This window comes from Macrobrachium nipponense, chromosome 15 (genome assembly GCF_015104395.2).
Source record: "Macrobrachium nipponense isolate FS-2020 chromosome 15, ASM1510439v2, whole genome shotgun sequence".
Classification (NCBI taxonomy): Eukaryota; Metazoa; Arthropoda; class Malacostraca; order Decapoda; family Palaemonidae; genus Macrobrachium; species Macrobrachium nipponense.
The window spans coordinates 11,551,644-11,577,648 of record NC_087208.1 but is presented as its reverse complement, the minus strand read 5'-3'; the positions used below and the strand labels follow the sequence as shown (position 1 = coordinate 11,577,648).

General features: G+C 47.8%; 1 protein-coding gene across 1 annotated transcript in view; it reads right to left on the bottom strand.

Annotated features, from left to right (window-relative positions):
- Nucleotides 1-26,005, bottom strand: part of LOC135226955 (lysine-specific histone demethylase 1A-like) — a gene marked incomplete in the record, with an annotated part of 193,084 nt that overhangs the window by 9,527 nt on the left and 157,552 nt on the right. Inside the window, 2 exon segments of the mRNA XM_064266638.1 lie at nt 2,636-2,826; nt 25,814-25,974. Of these exon segments, the coding sequence (XP_064122708.1) occupies nt 2,636-2,826; nt 25,814-25,974 (352 nt within the window).

Here is a 26,005-nt window from a genome sequence, read left to right as displayed (position 1 = left end):
CAATCAAAGCAACACAGAGAAAATATTATCACAAAATGATGCATGAATTCATAACGCGCAGACGTAAAAAAATGTTTTTTTCAAAAATTCACCATAAATCTAAATATTGTTCGAGAGACTTCCAATTTGTTTCAAAATGAAGATAATGATTGAATATTACTATACTGTAAGATTTTTAACTTACAATTGCAGTTTTCGACCATTTTGGACGAGTTAAAGTTGACCAAATGTTGAATTTTTTTATATATTTTTTTATATGCAAATATTTCGAAAATTAGAAAAGATACACCCTTCAATTATTTTTTGTTGTATTCTACATGAAATTGCGCACATTTTCATATAAAAAACTCTATGAAACGCCTAATATGAAATGGAGCAAATATTACGAGAATGCGACGTATGCATTTCAGAGATTTGCGGCGGAGAATCCGCACGCGCAGAGGGAAAGAAAAAGTTTTTTCAAAAATTCACCATAAATCTAAATATTGTGCTAGAGTTTTCGAATTTGTTTCAAAATGAAGATAAATGACTGAATATTACTAGACTGTAAGAGTTTTAGCTTACAATTGCGTTTTTTGACCATTTTGGTAGAGTCAAAGTTGACCGAACGTGGTTTTTTTCCTATTTATCGTGATTTACATGCAAATATTTCAAAAATGAGAAAAGCTACAACCTTCAATTATTTTTTGTTATATTCTACATAAAATTGCGCACATTTTCATACATAAAACTTTATGTAACAGCTAATTTAAAATGGTGCAAACATTACAAAAATCAACAGTCTCTCTTCAAGACAAGATATGACAGACAGCAAAGCAACAAAAAATGGAAAACTAACTATCAGGAATCTCTTATCAAATAAGTAATTTCCTGTGGACTCCATAATGGACACTGAAGCCAAGCCTTAGATAGCCACTATACCACTGACATCTGGCTTTGGAAAAGGCTGGGTCTTTTCCTAGAACCTCTCAAATTCCCTAAAGTATTCTTCCTAGATAAAAGAGCCAGGAATCTTCCCAGCCACTTCCTCCTCCCAAATAGGTTATGACCAAGAAAAGAGCAAAGAACATAAGAAGAAGTTGGCAATCTTCCTCTCTCGCTGCCATAAGATGGGGGACATGCAATTAGATTGTGTTGCTAAACAGCTCAGTTGCCATGGGCAGGTCATAGGGATGGTGTGGCCTTTGCATGTAGTGAAATATATCCCTATTCCACTGGCATTATGTTGGCCACACCATCCCTTTGTTGTGTCAAGACTTCCAACACTCTTGGGATGACTTTAAATGTCTATGCTTTTCTACATCCTCCCTGATCTCTTGGATGACCAACTAAATGCTGGTCATCCCAGTATCAAACAATCCTGGCAGCACTTGGCAGGTCCTATGCACAGTGGCACCCAAATTTGCTGATCATCCTCACCAAGGCATTGCTAGATCTATTTGGAATAGTATCATCAGTAGGTGATGTCTCTAGTAGGAACTGCTTGGAGCAAATCATAGAGTCCATTGTCAATTTTCAATGTGACAGCTCCTCACTGTTTACATGATAGGAATACAGGCAGTCCCTGGGTTACGACGGGTTCGGCTTACGACGTTCCGAGTTTAAGGCGTTTTTCAATTATATTCATCAGAAATTATTTCCACGGTTACAACGCATGTTCTAGGGTTACGGCGCCTACAACGCTCACCTGGCAGATGAAATATGACACCAAAAATGCAAAATAATCAATATTTGAAGGTTTATTTTATGAAAAATGCAAAATGAATAAAGTTTACATAGTTTTCAATGCACCCAAAGCATTAAAAGTAAGGTTTTCTTAGGATTTTTGACGATGTTCCGGCTTACGACGTGTCTCAAGAACAGAAACCCCCGTCATAACCCGGGGACTGCCTATTGCTGAGCCCTTTCCTCAGTCTTCTGGTTGAAGAGCTCTAACCTATGTGCAACCTCGGTTTTCCAGTAAATAGATGCATGTCTAGCAGAGAAAAAACTTGATAAGACCAATGTTAAAATTTTATTCTTAAATTCAAATAACTTTTTAATGACAAGCAGCTCACCTAAAATCACTGCTGAATTACAAACAAAACTGTCTGCCATAGAACCAATTAATCAACAGGCAAGGTGACAAAATCCAGCAACACTAATAATGGCTTGAAAATGTGAATTGACGATATGGTGTTTACAAAATAGTTATCTGCCAAAGTATTAAGACTTCACAGCAATGCTCCCATGTCCACGTGCCTAATGAATAAGTGAATGTAAACATAGTTCCTGCCATAATATACGAGGAGACTAATGTAATTTGTATGATGCTCAAATACCGCTAAAATACATACACAAAATTAAGAATTAGTCCTAATGAAAACAAATTACTTTGCTGTTAATGAATCTCAAAAACAAAAATAAATTAAATAGCTGTTACATGAGACATCACATGACCTGCATGAGAAATATTGCAAATAATGTCACTTGATATAAACACTTGGCTTTAAGAGCAACTTGCTGCATAATTTGTTAATTGCAGTAGGTGGAGTCATTACAATATGTTCTATGGTCATATGGTTAACTTGACAAACTACATAAAAATGCAATGTAATTACTTGAAATTTAACTAAATAAATTCATTAATACATACCTTGGAGGCAGCGGGGGTGTATCGTTTACATTCTGGGGCTGACCTTGTGAAGCATTCTGGGATGGTTGAGGTGGTGAAATAGGAGCAGCAAGAATGTCATAGTCATTACCTGATGCCCCGGTTGATACAAAGGAATATGAACCTCTGGACCAAGGATCAGCCCTCCATCTTGTCACTACAGTTTCCTTTGGCTGTTGAAATTTGCTTCACTTAAATTTATGGCCAGTCAAAACCTAACATCCTACTTTATAAAAATGTGGGATGTCATCTTTATTTAATTAAATATAATTGACTATGTTTTATGCAAAAAATATCCTTTCCAGTTTGAAACAGAAAAAAAACAATGAATTATTTTCATTCAACAAACATACACCTTAATTTAATTGTGATCTAGGTAGGCTCCAACATGTTACATCCTGCCCAGGGAATTTAAATAAGACAAATTTTCTAAGGCAATTTGTATTTTTTAAAGATACAAACCTGAGGTCTTAACAATAGGATAGGATCACTTCTAGCGCCTAGCTGGATCCAGTTAAAAAGCAGATGAAAGCAAGGAATCTTGTGATATCTGGCAACTCATGCATAGATCAGGTGGAGAGTGGTCAAAGACCACGCACCTATGCCACTGCATCAGTCTTTCCCAACTCAGGATGTCTTAACAAACAGAGGGGCAGCTAGAGGTGGGCAGTACAACATTAAGACCTCAGGTTTGTAGCCATGAAAAATACAAATTGTCTTAGAAAATTTGTCATTTGTTCATACGCGAACAAACCTTCAGTCCTAACAATATGATACTCATACTTGGAGGAAGGTACAAGACATCCTAAACTGGCTGGGGGCCTACCCACCAGTCCAGCTTCCAGATAAAATGACTTCTGGAGAGGGACTGAAGCCCACTGAGAAGCTAGATAAATTGATATGACAATTTGTCGAAAATTGCATTTTTCCTAACTATACAAACCTGAGGTCCTTTAACAATAGGAAGTAGCTAGCGGCAGCTGGAACGGTCGTAAGCTTCGAACAAGGGGAGAACGGTAGTTAACTGCTTGTCGCGCGCGACTGGGAGGTAAACAAATCACTTTTGCTTTTGGCCCATGCAAAATACGCAGAGTGAGGGGTGGCATGAGGAGGGACTATATGTAAAGGACCTCAGGTTTGTATAGTTAGGAAAAATGCAATTTTCGACAAATTGTCATTTGTTCCGATACGTAATACAAACCATCGGTCCTTTAACAATAGGAAGACTCACTTCTTGGTGGGAGGAATCTGAGTCTTTTGATGAACAGACTGGTGTTCGTCCATCCCTGGAATGCCTCCCTGGTCGTAAGAGCGAGGGAGGGATCCAAGCCTCTGTCCGATTGATCGGGGTGTGCACCGCAGGATCAATGGTCAGACCTCTGGGCCGAGTACATAAGAGAGAGGCGAGCGTATCTCTTCGTACCAGCAAGCAAGAACTTGTTCCTGTTTGCAAGAGGCAACATAAAGTATGGGTTGTCTCAAGCCGGGCATCCACTTCCCTCCCCCTTGGTTGGAGGAAGTGGTGGATATACGCTCCCATCCCACCGTGAAAGGGATAGGATGGGGCTCTGTTGAGTAGCTCACCTGCATCTTGTCCTTATCCAGCAGGGTGACGACCGTGTCCCTCTAACCACAGGTAGAGGGGAAGAAAAAGATGGGAAGAGGAGCCAGTCACACTCTCATTCACTCATCCATTCTTACGGTCACACCAGGACTCGATGCTGTTCAGCCTGCGAGGGTCTGGGTTCGCTACACAACGTGTTGAGCAGCCACCACGGGTCCCAAGGAAAAAGATCCAAGGACCTGTGGGCAATATCCCGAAGGTAGAAGGAAAGGGCATGTGGTCTGGTTGGACCAGACCCCTGCCTTCAGTACCTGCGCCACGGAGAAGTTCTTGCGGACAAGGCAGCATCTCCTTCGCATCGAAGGCGGTGAAGTCCATTAGGGAGGGGATTGTGAACGACTCGAAACCAATCGTCAGGGACCGAAGGGTTCTGAGTCTTCGCTACGAAGTTCGGTACGAAAATCGAGCGTCACGGATCCCCATCCCCTGGATGCTTGACTTCGCAGGAGAAGTCATGCAGTTCCTCAGAGGAAAAGAAGGAAATAGTCGCATTGACCTATCCCTCTTCTCTACTTCGGGAGGTGATGTCCAGTACCCATACTGGTCTGTCCGTTTGCCACGAAGTCTCTCGCAATCCTCCTATCCCCATGCAGCGAAGTTCTCGGTAGTGGATAGGACACCGACACTCCATGGTGGGTGTCGATGGTATGGGTACTGTGACAAGCTATTAAAACGAAGTAATGATTGCTCTGTAACAACCGAACTAAGTCAACAGCGTAGTTCGTAACTACTCGGGTGCTCTGACAGCTGCCGACTGACTGCATTCGGTAGGAGGCAAGTTGTCCAAGCATCCGAGTAAGTCACGTGACCTTCGCCTTTAAAGGGTTATGCCGAGAGACCAAACAAATAATGTATTTGTTTGTCACCAATGCCGGACAGCGAGGTGATGATTCTCTTAAGGCATGTGCCCAACAGGCGAAAGTCAATTGCCTTCTAGAGACCGAGGTCCTGAAGGCAAAACATCTCATGGTTGTTGAATCTCAGCTAAGGAGAAAACAACAATATGTACCGTTGAAGACGAAGGTAGATATTGAATGCAACCTACGTCTTCACAGACGAATCGAGAGAAGGATTCTCAAGATTCATAACCTGTGCTTACAAATGACTGAAAACGCTAACCGCTATTTCATTGCTGTCCGGTGAGAAGTCGTAGTTGCAATGAAAGCGGGGCGTTCTTCAGTAATGAAAACACAGGGGAAAGCCGCCCGAAGAACTGCTTCTCATGGGCTGAACATTTGGAAGTAGAGCTGTCAGGTCGGAGAGTAGGCGATGTCTTATGACACATCTGTTAATTCGGGTTGAACAATGAATAATTGTACACCTACGAATACGAGATATTTTGAAGACAAACTCAGATGTCTGCAAAATCATTCACATTATCGCAGTGCGATGCAGCGGGAGACTTGTACAGACTTCTGTTACCGTGCGGTAAACAGAAAGATGAAAGAGTCTAAGAGATATCTCTGTTGAAAATTCTTGCAATGTCGAAGGCAATGGAATCTATCGTCACGGCAGTAGATGGTCCTTCATTATTGCGAGAATCCCCGTTAATCAGAGACCTAAGTCCATGATTGTTGGGCAGAGATACGGTTCGGTAGTCAATCAAAGCAGGGGAGAGAGAGACATAACTGACCGTGCATCTCGGAGGCCCAGCTGATACTGAGCTGCTGTCAGGCAGTTCAATACGCAGTAGTTGAGCCTGAGCTCTCGCTGACTCGTCATCCTGAGTTGCCAGGTAATCCATTATTCCACGAAGGAATGCGTTCGGCTAGAACTACCGAGCATAAAAGATATGCTCGAGCAATTATATTTAGGCGAAACGAATTCCGGTAAATATAAAAGTTGAAATGGTGTTGTCGTGACCAAAAACCATAAGAATAATAAAATTAAAACTGAAAACTCCTGGGAGGTTGCAGGCAACCCCGAGTTGCAGTTCAATTAAAATACTTCTCTTCTAAGTCGCAATCCGTAGATTAACTAGGATATGCGCCTACCCCTCGGACAATTCAACTGCTTAGTAGAATCATGTCGCGAGGTTAATATACGTAGTATATTTGTAGGATTCTGAACAACGATCTCCATCCTAAATTCTTTCCTTCAAGAAAACAAAAATAAGGATTGGAGATCGACCACCTTCGATCTCTATCAAAGAGAGTGAAGGAGAAGTCTTCCTCGAAGGAAAGCTTCAATGGTGAACAGAATACTAAGACGATAGTTCAAGCCAAACTGGATATTCCCGTACGATCTTCTCTATTCCAGGTGGTCGCCTACTGTGAGAAAGTTTCTTTCAGCAGCAGTCTTCTTCCCAATGCTAGAAATTCCAGGAATTCGAGCATAGGCGAGGTTCCCGATTATCGTGTAACATATCGGGGATTCTCGTCTCGCTCACTTTGGACCGTGGTCTCGCCTAAGTGTTTGGAGATCGTAAAAAATTAAAAAAGAACAATCTGAATGCGCTAGAAATTCCGTAGTAAATTCTAAGCAGTCTGCGAAACCCCCACCGAATTCGTCAAACGATATCGGCTGGTGGTCCTCTCGATTCCCGTAGAAATCGAGAATGGGGCAGGATCCCTCCTCAACGACCGGGGCTTACGTCAGGTAGGACCCGAAGGTCCCCCCGGTAGCGCAGTCCCCACCGTGGGATCCTACAGAGAAATCTCTGTAGGATCCCTCCCCTTTCCCTCGTAGCCGTAAGGAGAGAGGGAATGGGGGAGGAATTGGATACTCGCTCGCCTTCCCAGTGGAACTAGCAGTTGGAGAAGAGTAGGAGCAGAGTCTGGGAAAACGTATCGTCAGGAGAAAACGTTTTCCCGCAGAGGGTTACGAACTCTCCACTGTAGGTAAGGGTCTGCCGCCACTGTGAACGTCGTCTGGGTGGGGCTGATCGACACCTGACAGGAGAGAGCCGATACCGTCCTAAGGGGACTCATTCCAGTCCTCGTCGAGGTCGAAACCTCTCAGGAGGACCGAAGGAGTATTTAAATACGGTGTCCGAAGACACGTAGAAACGCCGCTGTCGCAGTAGAGCAGGTTGGAAGTAGCTTGATTCGACCAGCCAGAACTGAGAGAGCCTTCTTTGTCCGGAGACGAAAGACTCTGGTTCGAGACAGAATCGGCAAGCTCCGATCGCGGCAGACCCACCGTCGGTTTGGGTTCCCTCTCGGGCCCCAAAACGACTCGAGCAGAGACGTGGGCTCTGCTGGTGGGACCGGCAACTTCCGCAAGGTCATTAGCTGACGAATCAGCTTAATGACTTCTGCAAATTCCTCTGTATCTCGGGAGTAACCGCGTCTTGCGGAGTAGGACCGTCCAGTCCCTCCAGCAAGAACAGATCCCGAGATACTCCTCCTTCAGAAGGAGGAACAGCGGCAGACCCCTGACGGTCGCCTCCAGCTACTTGCGCGTATGTCCTGGTCAGTCCTAGAACCGTGCCTGGTCCATACGGCGGTCATAACGGGAGCGAGCGGCGCACCTCTCGCGATCACTCATAGGTACCTCGCTCCTCCCGGTGTAGCCCGAGGAGGTTGAAGGTACAGGAGAGGCAGACCTGACGCTCCCCCCCCTAGCTCGTTGGCAGGACCAGCGTGCTTGGAGGGCTGCTGCTGATCGTCAACCCGCCGTGGCGGGGGATCGAGCAGCAGGCCTAGCCTTGCCGCTCGCCTGGGGCGAGAGGCTCGGCTGAGAACGTCGACGCTGATCTCTAGCGTCAGGCGAGCTGTTGCTGTTACCGTCCTCCGCCCGGTCCCGATGGGAGCGGCGTCAGGTGACCTGCTAGGCTCGCTGTCGCGGTGAGACCGGCGAGCGTCCTCTCGGCGCGTCGAGCCGCTGGTACCGACGGCCGCGGGGACCCCTTCCTCGCCTCAACTCGTGGCTGGTCAGCGACCGTCACGTCAACCCGAGCAGCCAGCTGGTCGCTGCGAGAGCGTCCACTGGCCTGGCGAGAGTCGTCTGCACGACTCTCGCCAGTCTTCTGCTCCGCGCTTCGGTCTTGACGGCGAGCGAGCTCGGGTGTCAAGACTTTGGCTGGACGGTCTCCCGCGGGAGACCGTCCACTCGGTACTTCTCGCTAACGAGAAGCCGAGGCGGATCCTGGTTTAGCGGCAGAACCGCTAGAACCAGGCGAGGAAGTGCCAGCCGAAGCTGGTACTCCTCTGGTCCCCGTCTTCTTCTCCTTGGTAGAAGAAGAGACGGGCCCTGTTCCCGAGGGAGCAGGAGGACCAGCAGAAGAGCTCCCCGAATCGCCGGAGGGGCGAGACGGGCCCTTAGAAGGTCCCAACCGAAGGAGCCTTCTTAGGGGGGAAAAACCCGGGTTACCTACCAGATGGTCGCTGCAAGAGCGGCCGCTGGCCTGGCGAGAGTCACCTGAGCGGCTCTCACCAGCCTTCTGCTCCGTGCCGCGTCTTGACGCCGAGCGAACTCTGGCGCCGAAACTTGGCTGCACGGTCTCCCGAGGGAGAACGTACACTCGGGATCTCTCGCGAACGAGAGACCGAGCCGGAACCTGGCGTAGCGGCATCGCCGCTAGCACCAGGCGAGGAAGTACCAGAGCTAACCGATACTCCTCTGGTCCCCGTCTATCTCTTCCTTACGGAAGGGGAGACGGGCCCCGCTCCCGAAGGAGCAGGAGGACCAGCAGAAGGACCCCCCATCCCACCGGGGTGGGACGGGCCCTTAGAAGTTCCCGAAGGAGACTTCTTAGGGGGAAGGCAGCCTTCTTCTTCGGCTTATGGGCCTTAGAAGTCGAAGGGGAAGAGGCAGCAGCAGACGATGAAGACGAAGATGACAGCTTCCTCTTCTTCCTTCTTTCCTCGTCAGCTCACGGCAGGACAGTCGTCAGGTCCTCCATCCAGGCCGGAGCCGGGGCTATTGCCGAAGCAACACGGCCCGACTGCACCTGTCCGGAAGGACCTGGGACTGGGGAAGACACACCGTGGGCAGGACCAGCATGGACAGGCTCAGGAACCAGGAGCGACAGGAACAGCAACCAGCTCAGGAGCAGCAGGAACAGCGGCAGCGGTAGACCCAGAAGGGACAGCCAAGCCAACAGCGGGAATCACATCAGCAGCGGGAATCACATCAGCGGCAGGTACGGCAGGCCCAGCGATCGCCTCGTAGAATCATCGGCAGCCAACGGAACCTGGGTACTGGCGGCCGGTCCAGGGGCGAGCTGCTGGAGCAGCGGAAGTCTGGGGCAGGCAACTTGAAGAAAACAGGCGGCGGCGGCAACCCCCCCTCGGTACGGCGGCGGCGTCACCGACACAGCATGGGGAGTGTAGACCAGGAGGGGGGGGAGCAGCATAAGCGGCCGTGGTAGTAGTGGAGACCGCCCCAGACCTCGCTAGACGCTGCAGCAGCCCGTGGATGCTAGGCACGCCCTGCCGCCGCGCCGCGGTGGTCCATACCTGTCCAAGGTCGTCTCCCACGGATGTAGCACCTGCGGTAGCATAGATAGATTAGTAAGAGGGGTTCCCTCACGCACGGGGGGAAGACATGCCCCACCCCGAACGCAAGGAAGACCCCAAATACAAAATACAACGAAGAAGCTGAGCAGGGGGCAGGAAGGAAGACGAAGAATCGGATACCAAGGGAGTCGCGGGAGAGCTTTCCGACGACTTCCTGGCAGACCTTCGCTTCCCCCACCCCCGCACAGCAGTGAAAAGTAATATGAAAATGAAACAGAATACTGCCCTTGCGATTCACTTCATAGAACTTAAAGGGGAAAAGATCAATTCCCGGGTAAGAACGGAAACTTGATCCAAATAATATGATGCTATCATAAAATATATATGAAAATGAAACAGAATACTGCACTTGCGATTTCACTTTCACAGAAAATAATCGTAAGGATCAATTCCCGGGTAAGAGCGAAAATTGATCCAAATTAAATTTATGCAAATAAATAAATGAAAATGAAAAGAATACTGTATTGCGAATCCACTTTCATTGCATTTTATCATACAAAATAAAAGGCTCGTGCCGAGCGCAATCACGCTCTCGGCAACGAACGCACAGGGCAAAAATATAATGAAAAAAGTACTTACATTTTTCAATTACACACTTTCACCCAAATACATGACTCGGCGCGAGCGCGCCCGCCCTCGGCACCGAGACATAATTCAAGGGTTCAATTCATGAAAAGAGAGGAAATCGCCGCATCTACGGCGATAGCTCCATGTTGGTTCATAATTAAGTAATGAAAATGAAAACAGTGTACTTACAGTTTCATTTTCAAGTCAAACAAACCATTAGTAGAAAACACAATATAAACAAAGCATACGACGATGAAGCGGGCAGAGAGCGATGACGAACACGTCCTTCACACCCGCGGCCGAAAGCAAAAGTGATTTGTTTACCTCCCAGTTGCGCGGCGCGCGACTGTCGGACAAGCAGTTAACTACCGTTCTCCCCTTGTTCGAAGCTTACGACCGTTCCAGCTGCCGCTAGCTACTTCCTATTGTTAAAGGACCGATGGTTTGTATTACGTATCGGAACAAATCTAACGACTCAGACCCTGAGTGACATACAATGATATATGGGAGAATCATCGTATAGGGAACCAAAGAGAAACTTTGACTGTCCAATAGCAAACCAATATACCAGGATTTGTACTACTGCCAACTCCTCCTTGCCAAGGAGTGGAGCATATGCTATCGAATAGGTTTGATATTTGTATATTAACCCTTAAACGCCGAAGCGGTAAAAATCAAAACCTCTCCCGAATGCCGGGGCCGGTTTGGAGTGAGCGCGGAAGTGGAAAAAATAATTTTTTCAAAAAATCACAGCTCGCTTAGTTTTGAAGATTAAGAGTTCATTTTTTGCTCCTTTTTTTGTCATTGCCTGAAGTTTAGTATGCAACCAACAGAAATGATAAAAATTATCATTATCATATATAAATAAATGCGATATATGATAGCGCAAAAACGAAATTTCATATATAATTGTATTCAAATCGCGCTGTGCGCAAAACGGTTAAAGGTAACCAGTTACTTTTTTTTTCGTTGTAATGTAAACTAAATTGCGATCTTTTTGGTATATAACACATTGCAAAATGATATAAGCAACACAGAGAAAATATTATCACAAAATAATGCATGAATTCGTAACGCGCGGACGTAAAAAAATATTTTTTTTTAAATTCACCATAAATCTAAATATTGTTATAGAGACTTCGAATTTGTTTGAAGATGAAGTTAAATGATGGAATATGACGATACTGTAAGAGCTTTAGCTTACAATTGCAGTTTTCGACCATTTCCGACAAGTTAAAAATGACCAAATGCCGAAATTTTTTATAAATTTTTTTATAAGCAATTATTTCGGAAATTAGAAAAGCTACAACCTTCAAATATTTTTCCTTTTATTCTACATGAAATTGCGCACATTTTCATATATAAAACTCTATGAAATGCCTAATATGAAACGGAGCAATTTTTCCGAGAATGCTATGTACTCAATTCGGAGATTTATGGCGGAGAATCCGCGCGCAAAGGGAAGGAAAGTTTTTTCATAAATTCACCATAAATCAAAATATTGTGCTAGAGACTTCCAATTTGTTGCAAAATGAAGGTAAATGATTGAATATTACTAAAATATAAGAGTTTTAGCTTACAATTGCGTTTTTCGACCATTTCGGTAGAGTCAAATTTGACCGAACGTGGTTTTTTTTCTATTTATCGTGATTTATATGCAAATATTTCGAAAATGAGAAAAGCTACAACCTTCAAATATTCTTTGTTGTATTCTACATGAAATTGCACACATTTTCATATATAAAACTTTATGTAACGGCTAATTTAAAATGGTGCAAACATTACCACAATCGCACGTATGATTTTTTCGGAAGAGTTACCGCACGGACGTAAGGAAAATGTTATTTTTTTCATAAATTCACCATAAATCGAAATATTGTGCTAGAGACTTCCAATTGGTTACAAAATGAAGGTAAATGATTGAATATTACTAAAATATAAGAGTTTTAGCTTAAAATTGCGTTTTTCGACCATTTCGGTAGAGTCAAAGTTGACCGAAGGTTGAAAATTTGTCACATCATTTTTTATATGGAAATATTTCAAAATTGATAAAAGCTACAATCACGAGTATTTTTTGGTTGTATTCTAAATGAAATTGCGCACATTTTCATATATAATACTTCATGTAACGGATAATTTAAAACTGTGCAAAAATTATGTCAAAGTGACGAAATAATTTTTGAGATGTGTCACTGATACTTTTTAGTGCGATAAGAAAGAAATTCGCGCTTGCGCGCCTGCGTAACGATTGTAAACAAAACAACGCCTTGATCCGTGAACTCCCAGCATTCCCCAAGGCGCATGATTCAAAAGTTTTTGGCTGGTAGGCCTATAAGTATTTTTCCGCGAATTTAAAAAAAAAACCTTTTTGAGTCGACGTATGGTACATCCATTCGGCATACGGGAGACATTTTGACTCGACGTTTAATACGTCCATTCGGCATTTAAGGGTTAAGCGACCACACTATCAGTATAACTACCTTACTCACCTGTATCAGACCAGTCCAGCGAATAACGTGTCTATTCCTTAACCTGCCCGAAGGAAGAAGGAAAGGTACAAGAGAAAGAAGACCAGCCAACTCACTCCTTCTCTCATCCACACAATCATCTTAGGTAAGATACAAAAGTACCCCGTCAAGGGCAACTATGAGTTACAAACCCTGTTGGGCAGCCACCACAGACCCAGGGAAAACGTGTCCGTAGATCTGTGGGCAACATCCTTAAGATAGAAGAGGTGAACGTGGACTGGCGTAACCAAGTATCAGTGCTCAGCACTCTATGTACAGCCAAGTTCTTTTTGAAAGCCAGAGAGGGACCAATACCCCTAACGTCATGCGGTCTAGCCTGCACAGACATGGTGGTGGAATCATCAAGTCAAGTATGCCTGTCTGATGGCTTCCCATATCCAAAAAGAGATAGTATTCTTAGACACCTCTTTCTTCGTACGGCCTGTGCTAACAAAAAGTCTACGGCAGCCTGGTCTAAGGTGCTGAGTCCTTTTAAGATAGCAACGCAGGGCCCGGATAGGCCACAACAAAAGCTCTGGAGCATCACCACCCACAAAGTCATTCATTGATGGAATGGAAAAGGAAGTGAACCTCTCATCGTGCACAGAGGGATTTTGGGTCTTGGCCATGAATTCCAGGATAAATTCAAAGGACACCGACTCCCAATCCCTGGTGTGCTTCACATCATAGCTTAGACCGTGGAGATCTCCTACCCTCTTGGAAGATGCCAAGGCCAGAAGGAAAACTGTCTTCAGTGTCAAGTTCCTGTCAGATGAGCAACGCAAGGGCTCATTTGGACTCTTAGTGAAGCTCTTGAGAACCAAGGAAACATCCCACGTCGGAGGCTTGAGCTCCCTAGGAGAACTCGACTGCTCAAACCCCTTCACTAGCAAGGGAAGTTCCCAGGAAGAGGAGATGTCGATATCTCTAAGGTGTAACACTAAACTCAGGGCCGCCCTGTAGCCTCTAATGGCAGAAACAGACAAACATTTCTTATCTTTGAGGAAGGTTAAAAAGTCTGCTATTCACTGAATAGAGGTTGCGAGTGGAGAACCCCGTTTACGACACCAATCACATTAGATCACCTATTTGCCTTAGAAAACTGCGGAGGTCGACTTTCTGAGACTGCTGGACATATGCCCTGCTGTTCTCTGAGAAAAGCCTCTCGCTCAGAGGAGATACTTCATAGCCTCCAACCGTGAAGAGACAGAGATTCTACTGACTGGCAGAACCTTTCCACATGCAGATGACACAGATGTCGCCATGAGTAATTTCCCTCAGAACCTCCGACAACGACGACAGCAGATCTGGGAACCATTCCGCATGAGGCCACAGAGGGGCTACCAAAGTCATCCTGAGACCCTGTGAACTTATTAGCCTGTTCAGAACTTGACGGATCAAACAAAACGGAGGAAAGGCATACACCTCCAGGTTGTCCCAGGGATGTTAGAATGCGTCCTCTGTTAACGCTAAAGGATCCACAGAACAGAATATCTCCAGCTTCCTGTTGAAGCGTGTTGCAAAAAGGTCCAGCATCGGTCTCCCCCAAACCTGGAAAAGCTTGTTGCTACCACTTGATGAAGGGACCACTCTGTGCCTAGGATCTGATCCCAACGACTGAGTTTGTCTGCGACCACACTCAGTTTGCCTGGGATATATACCTGGCTGAGAGCTCTACCGAATTGCTAACTGCCCACTAGTGAACCTCGACAGTCAAGGTGTGAAGTTGACGAGAAACCAGGCCTCCCTGCTTGTTCACATAGGCTACCACCGTGGTGTTGTCTGGCATGAGAATGATAGAATGACCTTCTCCTGAAACTCCTTCAGACCCAGGAACACTGCCTTCAACTCCAAGACATTGATATGTTGCTGTTTGTCCTCCAAACTCCAAACGCCTGAAGTGATGAGGCCGCCTAAATGAGCCTCCCAACCTGCGAGGGAGAACAGAAGGAAGTCCGGTGAAAGAGAACACAGAGGGACACCCTTCAAAAGATTCCGGTCGTCCAACCACCAACGAAGGTCTTCTCTCACTTCCAGAGATAGTGGAACCTTTAACAGGGGTGAGTCCCCCACCAGAGACCAGAATTCTCCCAGTCTCCATTGCGGAGACCAAAGATGAAGATGCCCATGAGGGACCAGCTTCTCCATGGAAGACATCACTCCCAGAGGAACCTGCCACTGAAGAGCTGACTGATGTGGTTCCAACAGGAAGTCGCGCGCCACCACTCGCAACTTCTCCAATCTCTGATCCGACGGGAAAACTTTTGCCACTGTCGTATAGATGACCATGCCCAGGTAGAGAATCCTTTGACTGGGTACGAGGTTTGACTTTTCCTGGTTTTGACTACAATGCCCAGTTCCAGACCGAACCGAAGTAGAGGATCCCTGTCCTGCAGCAGCTTTTCCCTGGAAACTGCCAGGACCAACCAATCGTCAAGGTTAAGCAAACGGATCCCCTGAGCATGGGCCAAACTTGATACGAGAGAAGACCCTTGTGAACACTTGAGGGGCTGCTGTCAGCCCGAAGCATAGGACCTTGAACTCGAAGACCTTGTCCTCAAGAGAGAAGCGAAGGAACTTCCTGGACGTCAGATGAATAAGGATTTGGAAGTATGCGTCCCTTAAGTCTATTGACAGCATGAAGTCACCTTCCCTCACAGCTGCCAAAACCGAACGTGGGGTCTCCATCTTGAACCATGTCTTCCTGATAAAGTGATTCAAGGTGGATAAGTCGATCACAGGTCTACACTTCCTCTATCGCATCCTTGTTCAGCATCTTCTGTACTTCCTCCTGAAGAGCCAAGAACTTCAGAGAATCTGGAGGATATGCCTTCCTGAGCTGCAGCTTGTCCGACAGAGGAGGAGAAAAGTTGAATGGCAGTAGGTACCCCACCCAAAGGACCTCTACCACCCACTTCTCCACCCCATAACTCTGCCACTTAGCTCAATGGCCCGCCAGGCACCACCCCACCCGTGGCACAGGAGAGGGAGAGGCGCCTAACCTACCGACGGCCCCCTATACCGCTGTCCCTAGGGCCCCTTCTTGGCTTAAAGGAACGAGAGCGAAAGGGACATTGGTACTCTGACCTAGGCTGAGCAGAACAGGAAGGCCCTGACAAAATCAAACTCCTCAACAGCCTACCAGGCAATGATCTTGACTGCTGCTGGACAGGGTGAGGAGGAGGAGCCGGACATCTCCGAGGACGAGACTCCGACTTAGAAACGCCTTGCCTCCAGACTGCAACATACTGGCAAGCGAGGATGCATTTACCCACCCTTCTGGTGAGCTGTCAGAAACTACCTTGACAATGACCACAGACCAGAAGTCCAGCCAAGAAACCATCTGCAACATGGAGGCTGCCGTAGATTCCTATGCTGAGGCATCTTGTGGAGACAAGGACGGAGCCACCGACCTCACCTGCTCTAAAGTCAATCCCGGCTTCAGGCGAATGATGTCTGGGTTAACATGGCATGACATCAAAAATGCAGAGTTCATAGCATAGTACTTCCTATTCCTATGTCTCGTGAGAGGCAAGGGTAGTAGTTTAGCAGAGCCCCTGGAGCGAAGCAAACTGTCCCGGTCCGAAACAAAGGCGTTAACCTTATGCAAGACCGACTGGACGTGCCCCGACAAGGGAAGCTAAAGAGATGATTTGGGATCCTGCATAGCTCCCACCAAGGCTTCCAAGCAAGGAGTGTAAGACGACCAGGCCTGAGTCCTACTTTCCAAATTGTTGAACCCACGAATGAGATCGACAACTTCCGAAAAGGAAGACAAAAACTCTTGTGTGTCTCCCTCCTCCTGCTCCAGCAACAGAGACCGACGTCGAGAAGAATGTGTAGGCTCCTCTAAGGCACACTCCTCATTAAAATTAATGGAAGGATTATGGAGGAGTAAGGATAGTACTTTATATTTGACATCTCCAAGGATTGCGTGAGAGAGAGAAAGAGAATAAATGGGAGTGGTTGAATGGCGGTCGTAAGCGTGTCTGTTGTGGCGCTCTGTTGTGTAGTATATCAGTGGCAGTGTGTGATAGGAGAGTCGTAAGAAGTAAGGCATTGGGTGAAGTCATAGAGTTGGTTTTGGCAGCAGTCTTGTCCGTTGATGGCCAGTTGATGTGTTATTTGATTGATTTTGGTGCTGTAAAGTTGTTGTACATGTGTCTGTCTGGTTGTGGTGAAGCTGAAAAGGTTGGTAGTGCGTTTCGGGATCTGTGAGTGGTGGCTGGGGCAGTGTTGGTGTTGCCAGGTTGTTGTGCTGGGGTAAGTCGTGTTGTTTCGAGCTGTTGGTGTTATGCTCAGTGATTTGTCGGGTTGTTAGGTTGTTGTGGGGTTGTGGTTCTCGGTTGGTTTGTGTTTGATTATCGGCGGTGGTTGTGTCTTAGCTAGCCTAAATCCAGCGGACAGCACAGCCTAGCCCGGAGTATCTGGAGTTGGGTAAGTACATGTGTTTGTGTTTTTTTTCGTTGTGTGTGTGGGTATGGGTCAATTGTCCTGCTGTATTCTGTAGTGTAAAAAGGAAAGTGTGATTGAGGGTGAGTTTGGTAGCCAGATAGATAAGTTTGTGTGTGTGTGGGGGGGGGTTTGCCGCTTGCTTTTAAACTTGTTATCCCGCCACATTATTTTTTGGTGCCCGAACAGGTGATATGGAGCTGTAGGATGATTGGTCTGGGCGAGTGTGTATGAGTGGTGAGAAAATTTGGGTTGGAAGGATTGAGTGAGGTTGAGAGGCTGAAGAAGGAGTTGCAGTTGGCGAGGAAAGCTAAGCAAAGGTTGGAAGTTGAGAATGAGAGGTTAAGGGTAGAGTGTGAGGAGCTGAAGAGCGAGTTAGAGGAAATGAGAAGAATGCTAAGAATGCGAAAGTGGAAATGAAAGAACTTAAAGGAGCGGAAGAGAGAATGGTTGAGAAAATGGACGAAAAATTCTTAGCAATGATGAATGCAGCGCAGGAGATGATGAAGGGGTTCATGGGAAGGTAGGCCTACTGGGTCTTGTGATGGGCCAGGAGTGGTAAAGAAAGGGGAAGAGCGAGTGGATGAGTGGATGAGACTACAAGTGACGAAGGTGATTTGGTTGTGATAAGTAATAGAAAGAAGGGGAAGACACAGGATAAGGATAAAACTGAGGACAAGAATAAGAAGGGGGCTGAGGAAAAGAAGAAGACTAAGGGAAAGAAGGTTAGTAAGGGTGATGGACAGGATGAGACTAGGACTGAATACATTGGGGAAAGGGCTGAGAGTGATTTAGATAGCGGTGAGTGGAAACAGGTAGGTAGAAAGATGGGTAAGAAGAGCGTAATCAAGAGCATGGATGTTAGTAGAGAAGTTGATTCATTGTATTCGGATGAGGTTAAGAGGGATCAGAATGGAAGTAGTGAGAGTGAGAGCGAGCAGGAGGTACGAAAGGCCGTATATGAGAGATACCTAGATGTGCACAATACGAGGAATATGGTAGTAGGAACATAGGGGACTTTTTTAAGGAATATGAGAGGTATTGTGAGGCAAAGTATGGGGATAACTAGAGAGTTTGTTTGTATGGTGTTTTTACGTTGCATGGAACTAGTGGTTATTCAGCAATGGGACCAACGGCTTTACGTGACTTCTGAACCATGTCGAGAGTGAACTTCTATCACCAGAAATACACATCTCTCACTCCTCAATGGAATGGCCGAGAATCGAACCCGCGACCACCAAGGTGAGATGCAAACACCAAACCAACCACGCCACTGTTTATATTTGACAACATCTCCAAGGGTTGAGAGAGAGAGAGAGAGAGAGAGAGAGAGAGAGAGAGAGAGAGAGAGAGAGAGAGAGAGTAATGGAATAATAAATGGGAATGGTTGAATGGCAGTCTTAAGCATGTCTGTTGTGTAGTATATCAGTGGCAGTGTGTGTTACGGGAGTCGTAAGAAGTAAGGCGTTGGGTGAAGCCATAGAGTTGGTTTTGGCAGCAGTCTTGTCCGTTGATGGCCAGTTGATGTGTTATTTGATTTATTTTGGTGATGTAAAGTTGTTGTGCATGTCTGTCTGGTTGTGGTGAAGCTGAAAAGGTTGGTAGTGCGTTTCGGGGTCTGTGAGTGGTGGCTGGGGCATTGTTGGTGTTGGCGGGTTGTTGTGCTGGGGTGAGTCATGTGGTTGTCGTGTTGTTTCGAGCTGTTGGTGTTCTGCTCAGTGATTTGTCTGGTTGTTAGGTTGTTGTGGGGTTGTGGTTCTTGGTTGTTTGGTTTATGTTTGGTTATCGGCAGTGGTTGTGTCTCAGCTAGCCTATAACCAGCAGACAGCACAGCCTAGCCCGGAGTATCTGGAGTTGGGTAAGTACATGTGTTTGTGTCATTTTTTTGTTCTGTGTGTGGGTATGGGTCAATTGTCCTGCTGTATTCTGTAGTGTAAAGAGGAAAGTGTGATTGCGGGTGAGTTTGGTGGCCAGATAAATTAAGTTTATGTGGGGGGGAGTTTGCCGCTTGCTTATCAAAAGTTGATAAGGCTGAATGTACCCTAACCTATTTTCAGCCAGTCTAGTGAAGGAGCTGAATAGCAAAGAAAAATTTGTGTAGTGCCAATCTGTCTCACATGCCATTTAAGATGCTGGAAGGACAAATATAAGGGGCTTTTAGTGGCCTACCTCAGTCACAAGAGTAAAGGACACCTGGAACCCCAGTGAGAAAGGCATATTCTTAAAATAACAATTTGTCGAAAATTGTATTTTTCCAAACTATACAAACCTGAGGTCCTTTAACAATAGGAAAGTACTTAGCGGCAGCTGAATCGGTCGTAAGCTTCGAACAAGGGGGTTCGGTAGTTAACTACTTGTCTGGCAGTTACTGGTACGTTCGACTGCGAGCCAAGGAGTCACTTTGCTTTACGCCCAGGAAACGCAGAGTGAGGGGTGACATGAGGTGGGACTATATGTAAAGGACCTCAGGTTTGTATAGTTAGGAAAAATACAATTTTCGACAAATTGTTATTATTTCCGATACGTAATACAAAACTTCGGTCCTTTAACAATAGGAAGACTCACTTATAATTGGGTGGAATCTGAGTCATATGAACAGACTGGTGTTCGTCCTACCTTGGATTCCCTCCCTGGTCATAAGAGCAGAGGGAGGGATCCCAGCCTCTGCCCAGCTGATCAGGGTGTGCACCGCAGGATCAGTGGTCAGACTTCTGGACCAAATTTATAAGAGGGAGGCAAGCGTACCTCTTATAAATAGCAAAAAGCAAGAACTAGTTCCTACTTCAAGAGCCAAGGTAAAGTCATGGGTTTGTCTCTTGTTGGCTTCCACTCCCCCCTTGTTGGGGAGTGGTGGATAAACACTTCTATCCCTACTGAAAGGGGTAGGATGGGGCTCGGTTGTGTAGCTTACCTGCATCAGCCTCCTGTTCAGCGTTGTGACGACCGCGGCCCTCCGCCCACAGGTAGAGGAGAAGAACAAAGGAGGAAGAGAAGCCAGTCACACTCTCTTTCACTCGTCTATTCATGCAGTCACACAAGGAAAAAGTGTCCAAGGACCTGTGGGTGATATCCCAAAGGTAGAATGAAGTGAAGGTGGTCTGGTTGGCCCAAACCCCTGCCTTCAGAACCTGTGCCAGGGAGAAGTTCTTGCGGAACGCAAGGGTTGGACCAATACCTCTGACTTCGTGGGCTCTCGAATGAAGGGTACGGGTGTGGTCACTGCCTGCTGTCTCGTATGCCCTCCTGATCACCTCACGCAGCCAGAGAGAAAGAGTGTTCTTGGAAAACTTCTTTCTTGGTAACCCTGGTGCTAACGAAGAGGTGTCGACACTCAGGCCTGAGGTGCCGAGTTTTCTTCAGATAGAGCCGTAGCACCCTCACAGGACAAGGCAGCATCTCATCAGCATCATTATCGGTGAAATCCTTCAGGGAGGGGATCGTGAAGGACTCGAACCAGTCGTCAGGGACCGAAGGATTCTGAGTCTTCGCTACGAAGTTCGGGACGAAATCGAGCATCACAGATCCCCATCCCCTGGAATGCTTGACATTGAAGGAAAGACCATGAAGTTCCCCTACTCTCTTCGCCGATGCCAGGGCCAGCAAGAAGAGGGTCTTGAGGGTCAGATCCCTGTCTGACGACTCGGAGTGGCTCGAAGGGTCTGCGAGTCAAACTCCTAAGGACGAGAGTCACATACCATCCCAGGGGCCTGAGTTACCTGGGTGGGCAAGACCTCTCGAAGCTCTTCATCAGGAGGGAGATCTCAAAAGAAGAGGAGATATCCAAACCTCGCAGTTTAAGGACTCAGGCCAGGGCGGCTCTGCAGCCCTTAACTGCAGAGACAGAGAGGAGCTTCTCTCGGCGAAGGAAGACGAGGAAATCCGCTACCTGAAGACGGACCACTTCCCCTGGTAGACAGCTGCAGAGGACTGTCTGAGGTATCCGGCCATCTCTGTTGCTGCGCTGCGAGAAAAGCCTTTCGCTCACAAGAGATATTCGCAGTGATCAGCGCCCTGCTGATCACTTTGCGAATCAGACAGAACAAGGGAAAGGCGTAGACGAAGAGGTTGTCCCATAAATGTTGAAGAGCATCCTCTGCGGCTGCCCATGGGTCCAGCACAATCGAGTAGAAAACCTGGAGTTTTCTGTTGTGCCAGCTGGTGAACAGATCCACGACTGGGCGCCCCCACAGGTTGAAGAGCCTTTCCGCCACGTCTGGATGAAGGGACCATTCAGTTCCTATCATCTTATCCCGACGACTGAGCTTGTCGGCTACCACATTCCTCTTGCCTGGAATGTAGCAAGCCAACAACTCTACTGAGTGTGCCGCGGCCCACTCGTGCACCTGCAACATCAACTGGTGCAGCAGGAGGGACACTAGGCCTCCCTGCTTGTTGACGTACGCCACTACTGTCGTGTTGTAACACATCTACCCCACAGTGTGTCCCACCAGACGGTCCCGGAACTCTTGGAGAGCGAGGAACGCTGCCTTGAGCTCCAGGGCGTTGATGTGAAGGTGCTTGTCGTGAAGGTCCCAAACACCTGCAGTCAGCAACTCCTCCAGGTGTGCGCCCCATCCCTCGGTCGATGTGTCCGAGAAGAGCATCATCTCTGGGGAGAGAGAGAGAGAGAGAGAGAGAGAGAGAGAGAGAGAGAGAGAGAGAGAGAGAGAGAGAGAGAGAGAGAGAGGGGAGGAGGAGGAGGAGGAGGAGGAGGGCAAAGAGGCACTCCTCTTACGAGGTTCCCGTCGTCCAGCCACCAGGCTAGGTCCTGCCTCACCTCCTCCGTGAGGGACACGGGGAAGAAGGGAGGGTCCCTTGCCTGTGACCAACACTCCTTTAGTCTCCACTGAAGAGACCGCAGGTGAAGACGCCCGTAAGGGACTAGCTTCTCGAGAGACGACAGGTGGCCGATCACGAATTGCCACTGCTGAGATGGTTGCTCCTGTAGAAACAGGAACTGTCTTACTGCCTCCCTGAACCTGCTGATCCGAGAATCTGCAGGGAAGACTCGCCCTGCTGCCGAGTCGATCAACATGCCCAGGTACTTCATCCTCTGCTTGGGTTCGAGCTCTGACTTCTCATAATTCACAACGATTCCCAGATCGTGGCAGAATTCAAGGAGTCGATCTCTGTCCTGCAGCAACTGCGAGCGAGAGCTCACCAGGACTAAGCAATCGTTGAGATACCTCAAGACACGTATCCCTACCAATGGGCCCAAGCCGACACCAGTGTGAACACTCACGTGAACACCTGTGAACACCTGTGGGGCGGTTAAGAGATCGAAACAAAGTGCCCTGAATTGGTACACCGTCCCGTCGAGGATGAAGCGGAGGTACTTCCTGGAGGATTGATGGACGGGTATCTGGAAATACACGTCCTTCAGATCTACAGAAAGCATGAAGTCGTTCTCCCTGATGGAATCGAGCATTGAACGTGCTGTTTCCATCGTGAACGGAGTCTGGCGAACGAATCGGTTCAGGGGAGAGAGATCTATCACCGGGCGCCAGCCGCCCCCACAAGGACCTCTCCACTAGGAAGAGGCGGCTGTAGAAGCCCGGCAACTGATCCTGAACGATCTCCATAGCACGTTTGCTCAGCATGGCTTCTACTTCCTGCTGAAGCATCACATCCTTGGTCGAGCCAGGAACGTAGGTTTGCAGATGGACCAGGTTGGAGGTGAGGGGTGGCCAAGACTCGAAGGGTAGTAGATATCCTTCCCGAAGGACGTTTACTATCCAGGTCTCCGCACCGTAGCGCTGCCATGTTGCCCAACTCGCCAGGCACCCACCCCCTTCCGGTAGCAGGTGAGGGGGAACGCCATCCCTAGCGTTTCCCACCTCTCTTCGACTTCTTCTTCCCCTCTCCCCCTCGTGAGAAGGAGGGCTGATGACGTCGCTCCTTGAAGAAGTTGAAGGCAGAGTCTTTCCTTTGGGCTTCGACGATGTGATCGTCTTGGCCGCAGAGGAAGCGCTAACCAAACTCTTGGGCTTGGCCGCAGTAGCTCGAGGCTGCCCAGACGCCTTCGAGACTGCCTGGTGTATTAAACGGTCACTGTCGTCAGTGCGCCGCTGTTCCACCGCAGCGTCCACCATCTCTCCTGGGAAGAGAGAGGAGGAACTCCGCACCGGTCCGTTGCGAAGACCCAGAGCCGCCTCACGCCCGGCCGCCCTGGTCACTTGGGTGAGAACAGCGTCTCTACGCCGGAGACCCAGGTTGGCCCACAGGTTGGCCGTCTGGTGGGACAGGTAGGCGATGGCCCTACCCCCAGACTGGCACAGTCTTACGAAAGCCGGGTCCCCTTCAGGAGTGATGTTCCCTAGGGAGGCCGGGGTTTTCGACACTGTGAGGGACCACAGGTCGAGCCATGAGACTGCTTGGAATGCTGCCATTGCGGTAGATTACAAGGTAAGAGCCTCCTGCTGCGAGAACCAGAGATTCTCCAACAGGAGCTGCTGCAGAGACACCCCCGGAGTTAGCCTGGCTAGCTCCAGGTTAACCTGTTTGGGCGGCAGAGGGTCCTCTGAAGGCAAGTAGAAGCACCTCTGTCGCGGTAGAGGTGGAGGAAGGAGCTTAGCAGACATACCGGACTGAAGCGAACCCTTCTGTCCAGAGACGAGAGTGTCCACTTGGCCTAGTACGCTGTCAGCCAAGGCTGATCGTGGTAGACCCACCGCCGTCCTGGGTTCCTTCTTAGGTCCCCAGAACACCTCCAAGCCCGATATGGGTTCGGTAGGTGGGAGTGGCAATCCTTCTCCGAGGTCGTTGTGCTGACGAATCAGCGCAATTACCTCCGCGAATGACCTCTGGATCTCAGGAGTGACCGCATCCTGTGGAGGCAGAGCCGGTGTGCTGAGGGGGCTGCAGGCGATCGTCAACCCGCGGTGGCGATCGGGCTGCAGGCCTGGTCGAGCGGCTCTCCCAGGGAGAGCGGCTGGACCGAGAACAGCGGCGACGGTCACGAGCGTCAGAAGAGCTGCTGCTGGTCCCCCCTCTCTGTCCGGTCCCGGTAGGAGTGGCAGTCAGGGGACCTGTCCTCATGGCACGTCACTCCGCTTGGACCAGCCGAGGCTGGTTCAGGGGACCGCTTCCTCACCTCAGCCCGCGAGCGGTCTGGGACTGTCATGACAACCCTGGGTACCAGCGCGTTGCCGCAAGAGCGATCGCTGGTCTGGTGAGGGTCGCCTGAGCGACCCCCGCCAGTCTTCCACCCCGTGCCTGGATCCTGTCGCCGAGAGAACTCAGATGCCTGGGTCTTGGCTGTCCAGTCACCCGCAGGTGACCGTACACTCGGTGACTCTCGCGAACGAGAGGCCGAGACGGTACCTGGCGCCGAGGCAGAACCTCTGGCGCCAGGGTGAGGAGGTGCCGGTGTTAGCCGACACTCCTCCGGTCCCCGTCGTCTTCTTCCTTGCGGAAGAGCGGAAGGACCCACACTTACGGGCCCAACACCGGGCCACAATCTGCAGTTGATGAGGGGGTGAGGGGGTTTCTCCGGCTCTTGTTGTTCCATTTCCATCACAAATGAAAACAAAAGAAGACACGTACTTACTTATATACTTGCAAAAACACACGAGTAAAAGAAAAAACTAAAAAGTCTTCACGTAGCGAAGCAAACCAAGCATACGACAGAAGTGGGCAGAGAGACGAAGAGCAGCACGTCCATCCACTAGCGCGGCCGAAAGCAAAGTGACTCCTCGCCTCGCAGTCGAACGTACCGCTAACTGCCGGACAAGTAGTTAACTACCGAACCCCCTTGTTCGAAGCTTACGACCAGTTCAGCTGCCACTAAGTACCTTCCTATTGTTAAAGGACCGAAGGTTTATATTATGTATCGGAACAAACCCATCCACATGTTTGTCCTCTAGAGGACAGCAGGCACCTTTTCAGCTAGACTGGAGTGAATAAGCCTAGAAGTTACTTGTAAGAGACAGGAGACTGTAGAGTTCATCCTCCCCAATACCTATCCCCACCTCCAGTGGGGGTCATCTCCAAACATTCTGGAAATTGCAGCAAGAGACTGAAGTGGAGCGTTAGATTCCCAGACCATTGAAGGAAAGGTACTGGCAACCATTATGAAATGTTCAAAATTAAGTATATCTATGATTCTTTTATTATTATCTAATAATTCTAGTAATGAGGTGGTCTTTTGAGACCCAAACTGCAAAAGCATTACAAAAAATCTTGGAGACATATGATGTATTAGCTAAGTAGTCTGGTTAAAATATCATATAACTAACTATCAATGAAATGGACACCTTGAGTGTTCGTCCTTGCAAGTTCTGACAATCTACAAAAGAAACACATTTGCTCATCACTTGTGCACTACAATACTCCACAGCAGCAATCTTTGTCATTGAAAGGAAATATTTTGAACTTAAAAATAAAATATATCACTCAAGAATTCAGATAAAAAATGGACGGCTAACATGTAGGTTCCTCAAACTTTCTGTCAGAGATGAATGTTTAGAAAACTGAAGTACCATAAAAAACATGTCAGAGACAAAAAAAAATGAATGCTACCCAAATAATACACAAAATGACACAATACCTGAGGTACAGCTGAATTTCCAAATATACCCTTCAAAACAGCAATGCATCGGCCAACAATGACATCATCACTGACATTTTCCATAATGGCAGCAGCTTCTCCAGCAACTAAGGCAAGCAAAACTGGAGCTCTATACAGATTCCAGAAGAGGAAAAGTTCACCTGGAATGATACAAGTTAACTAACACATCTG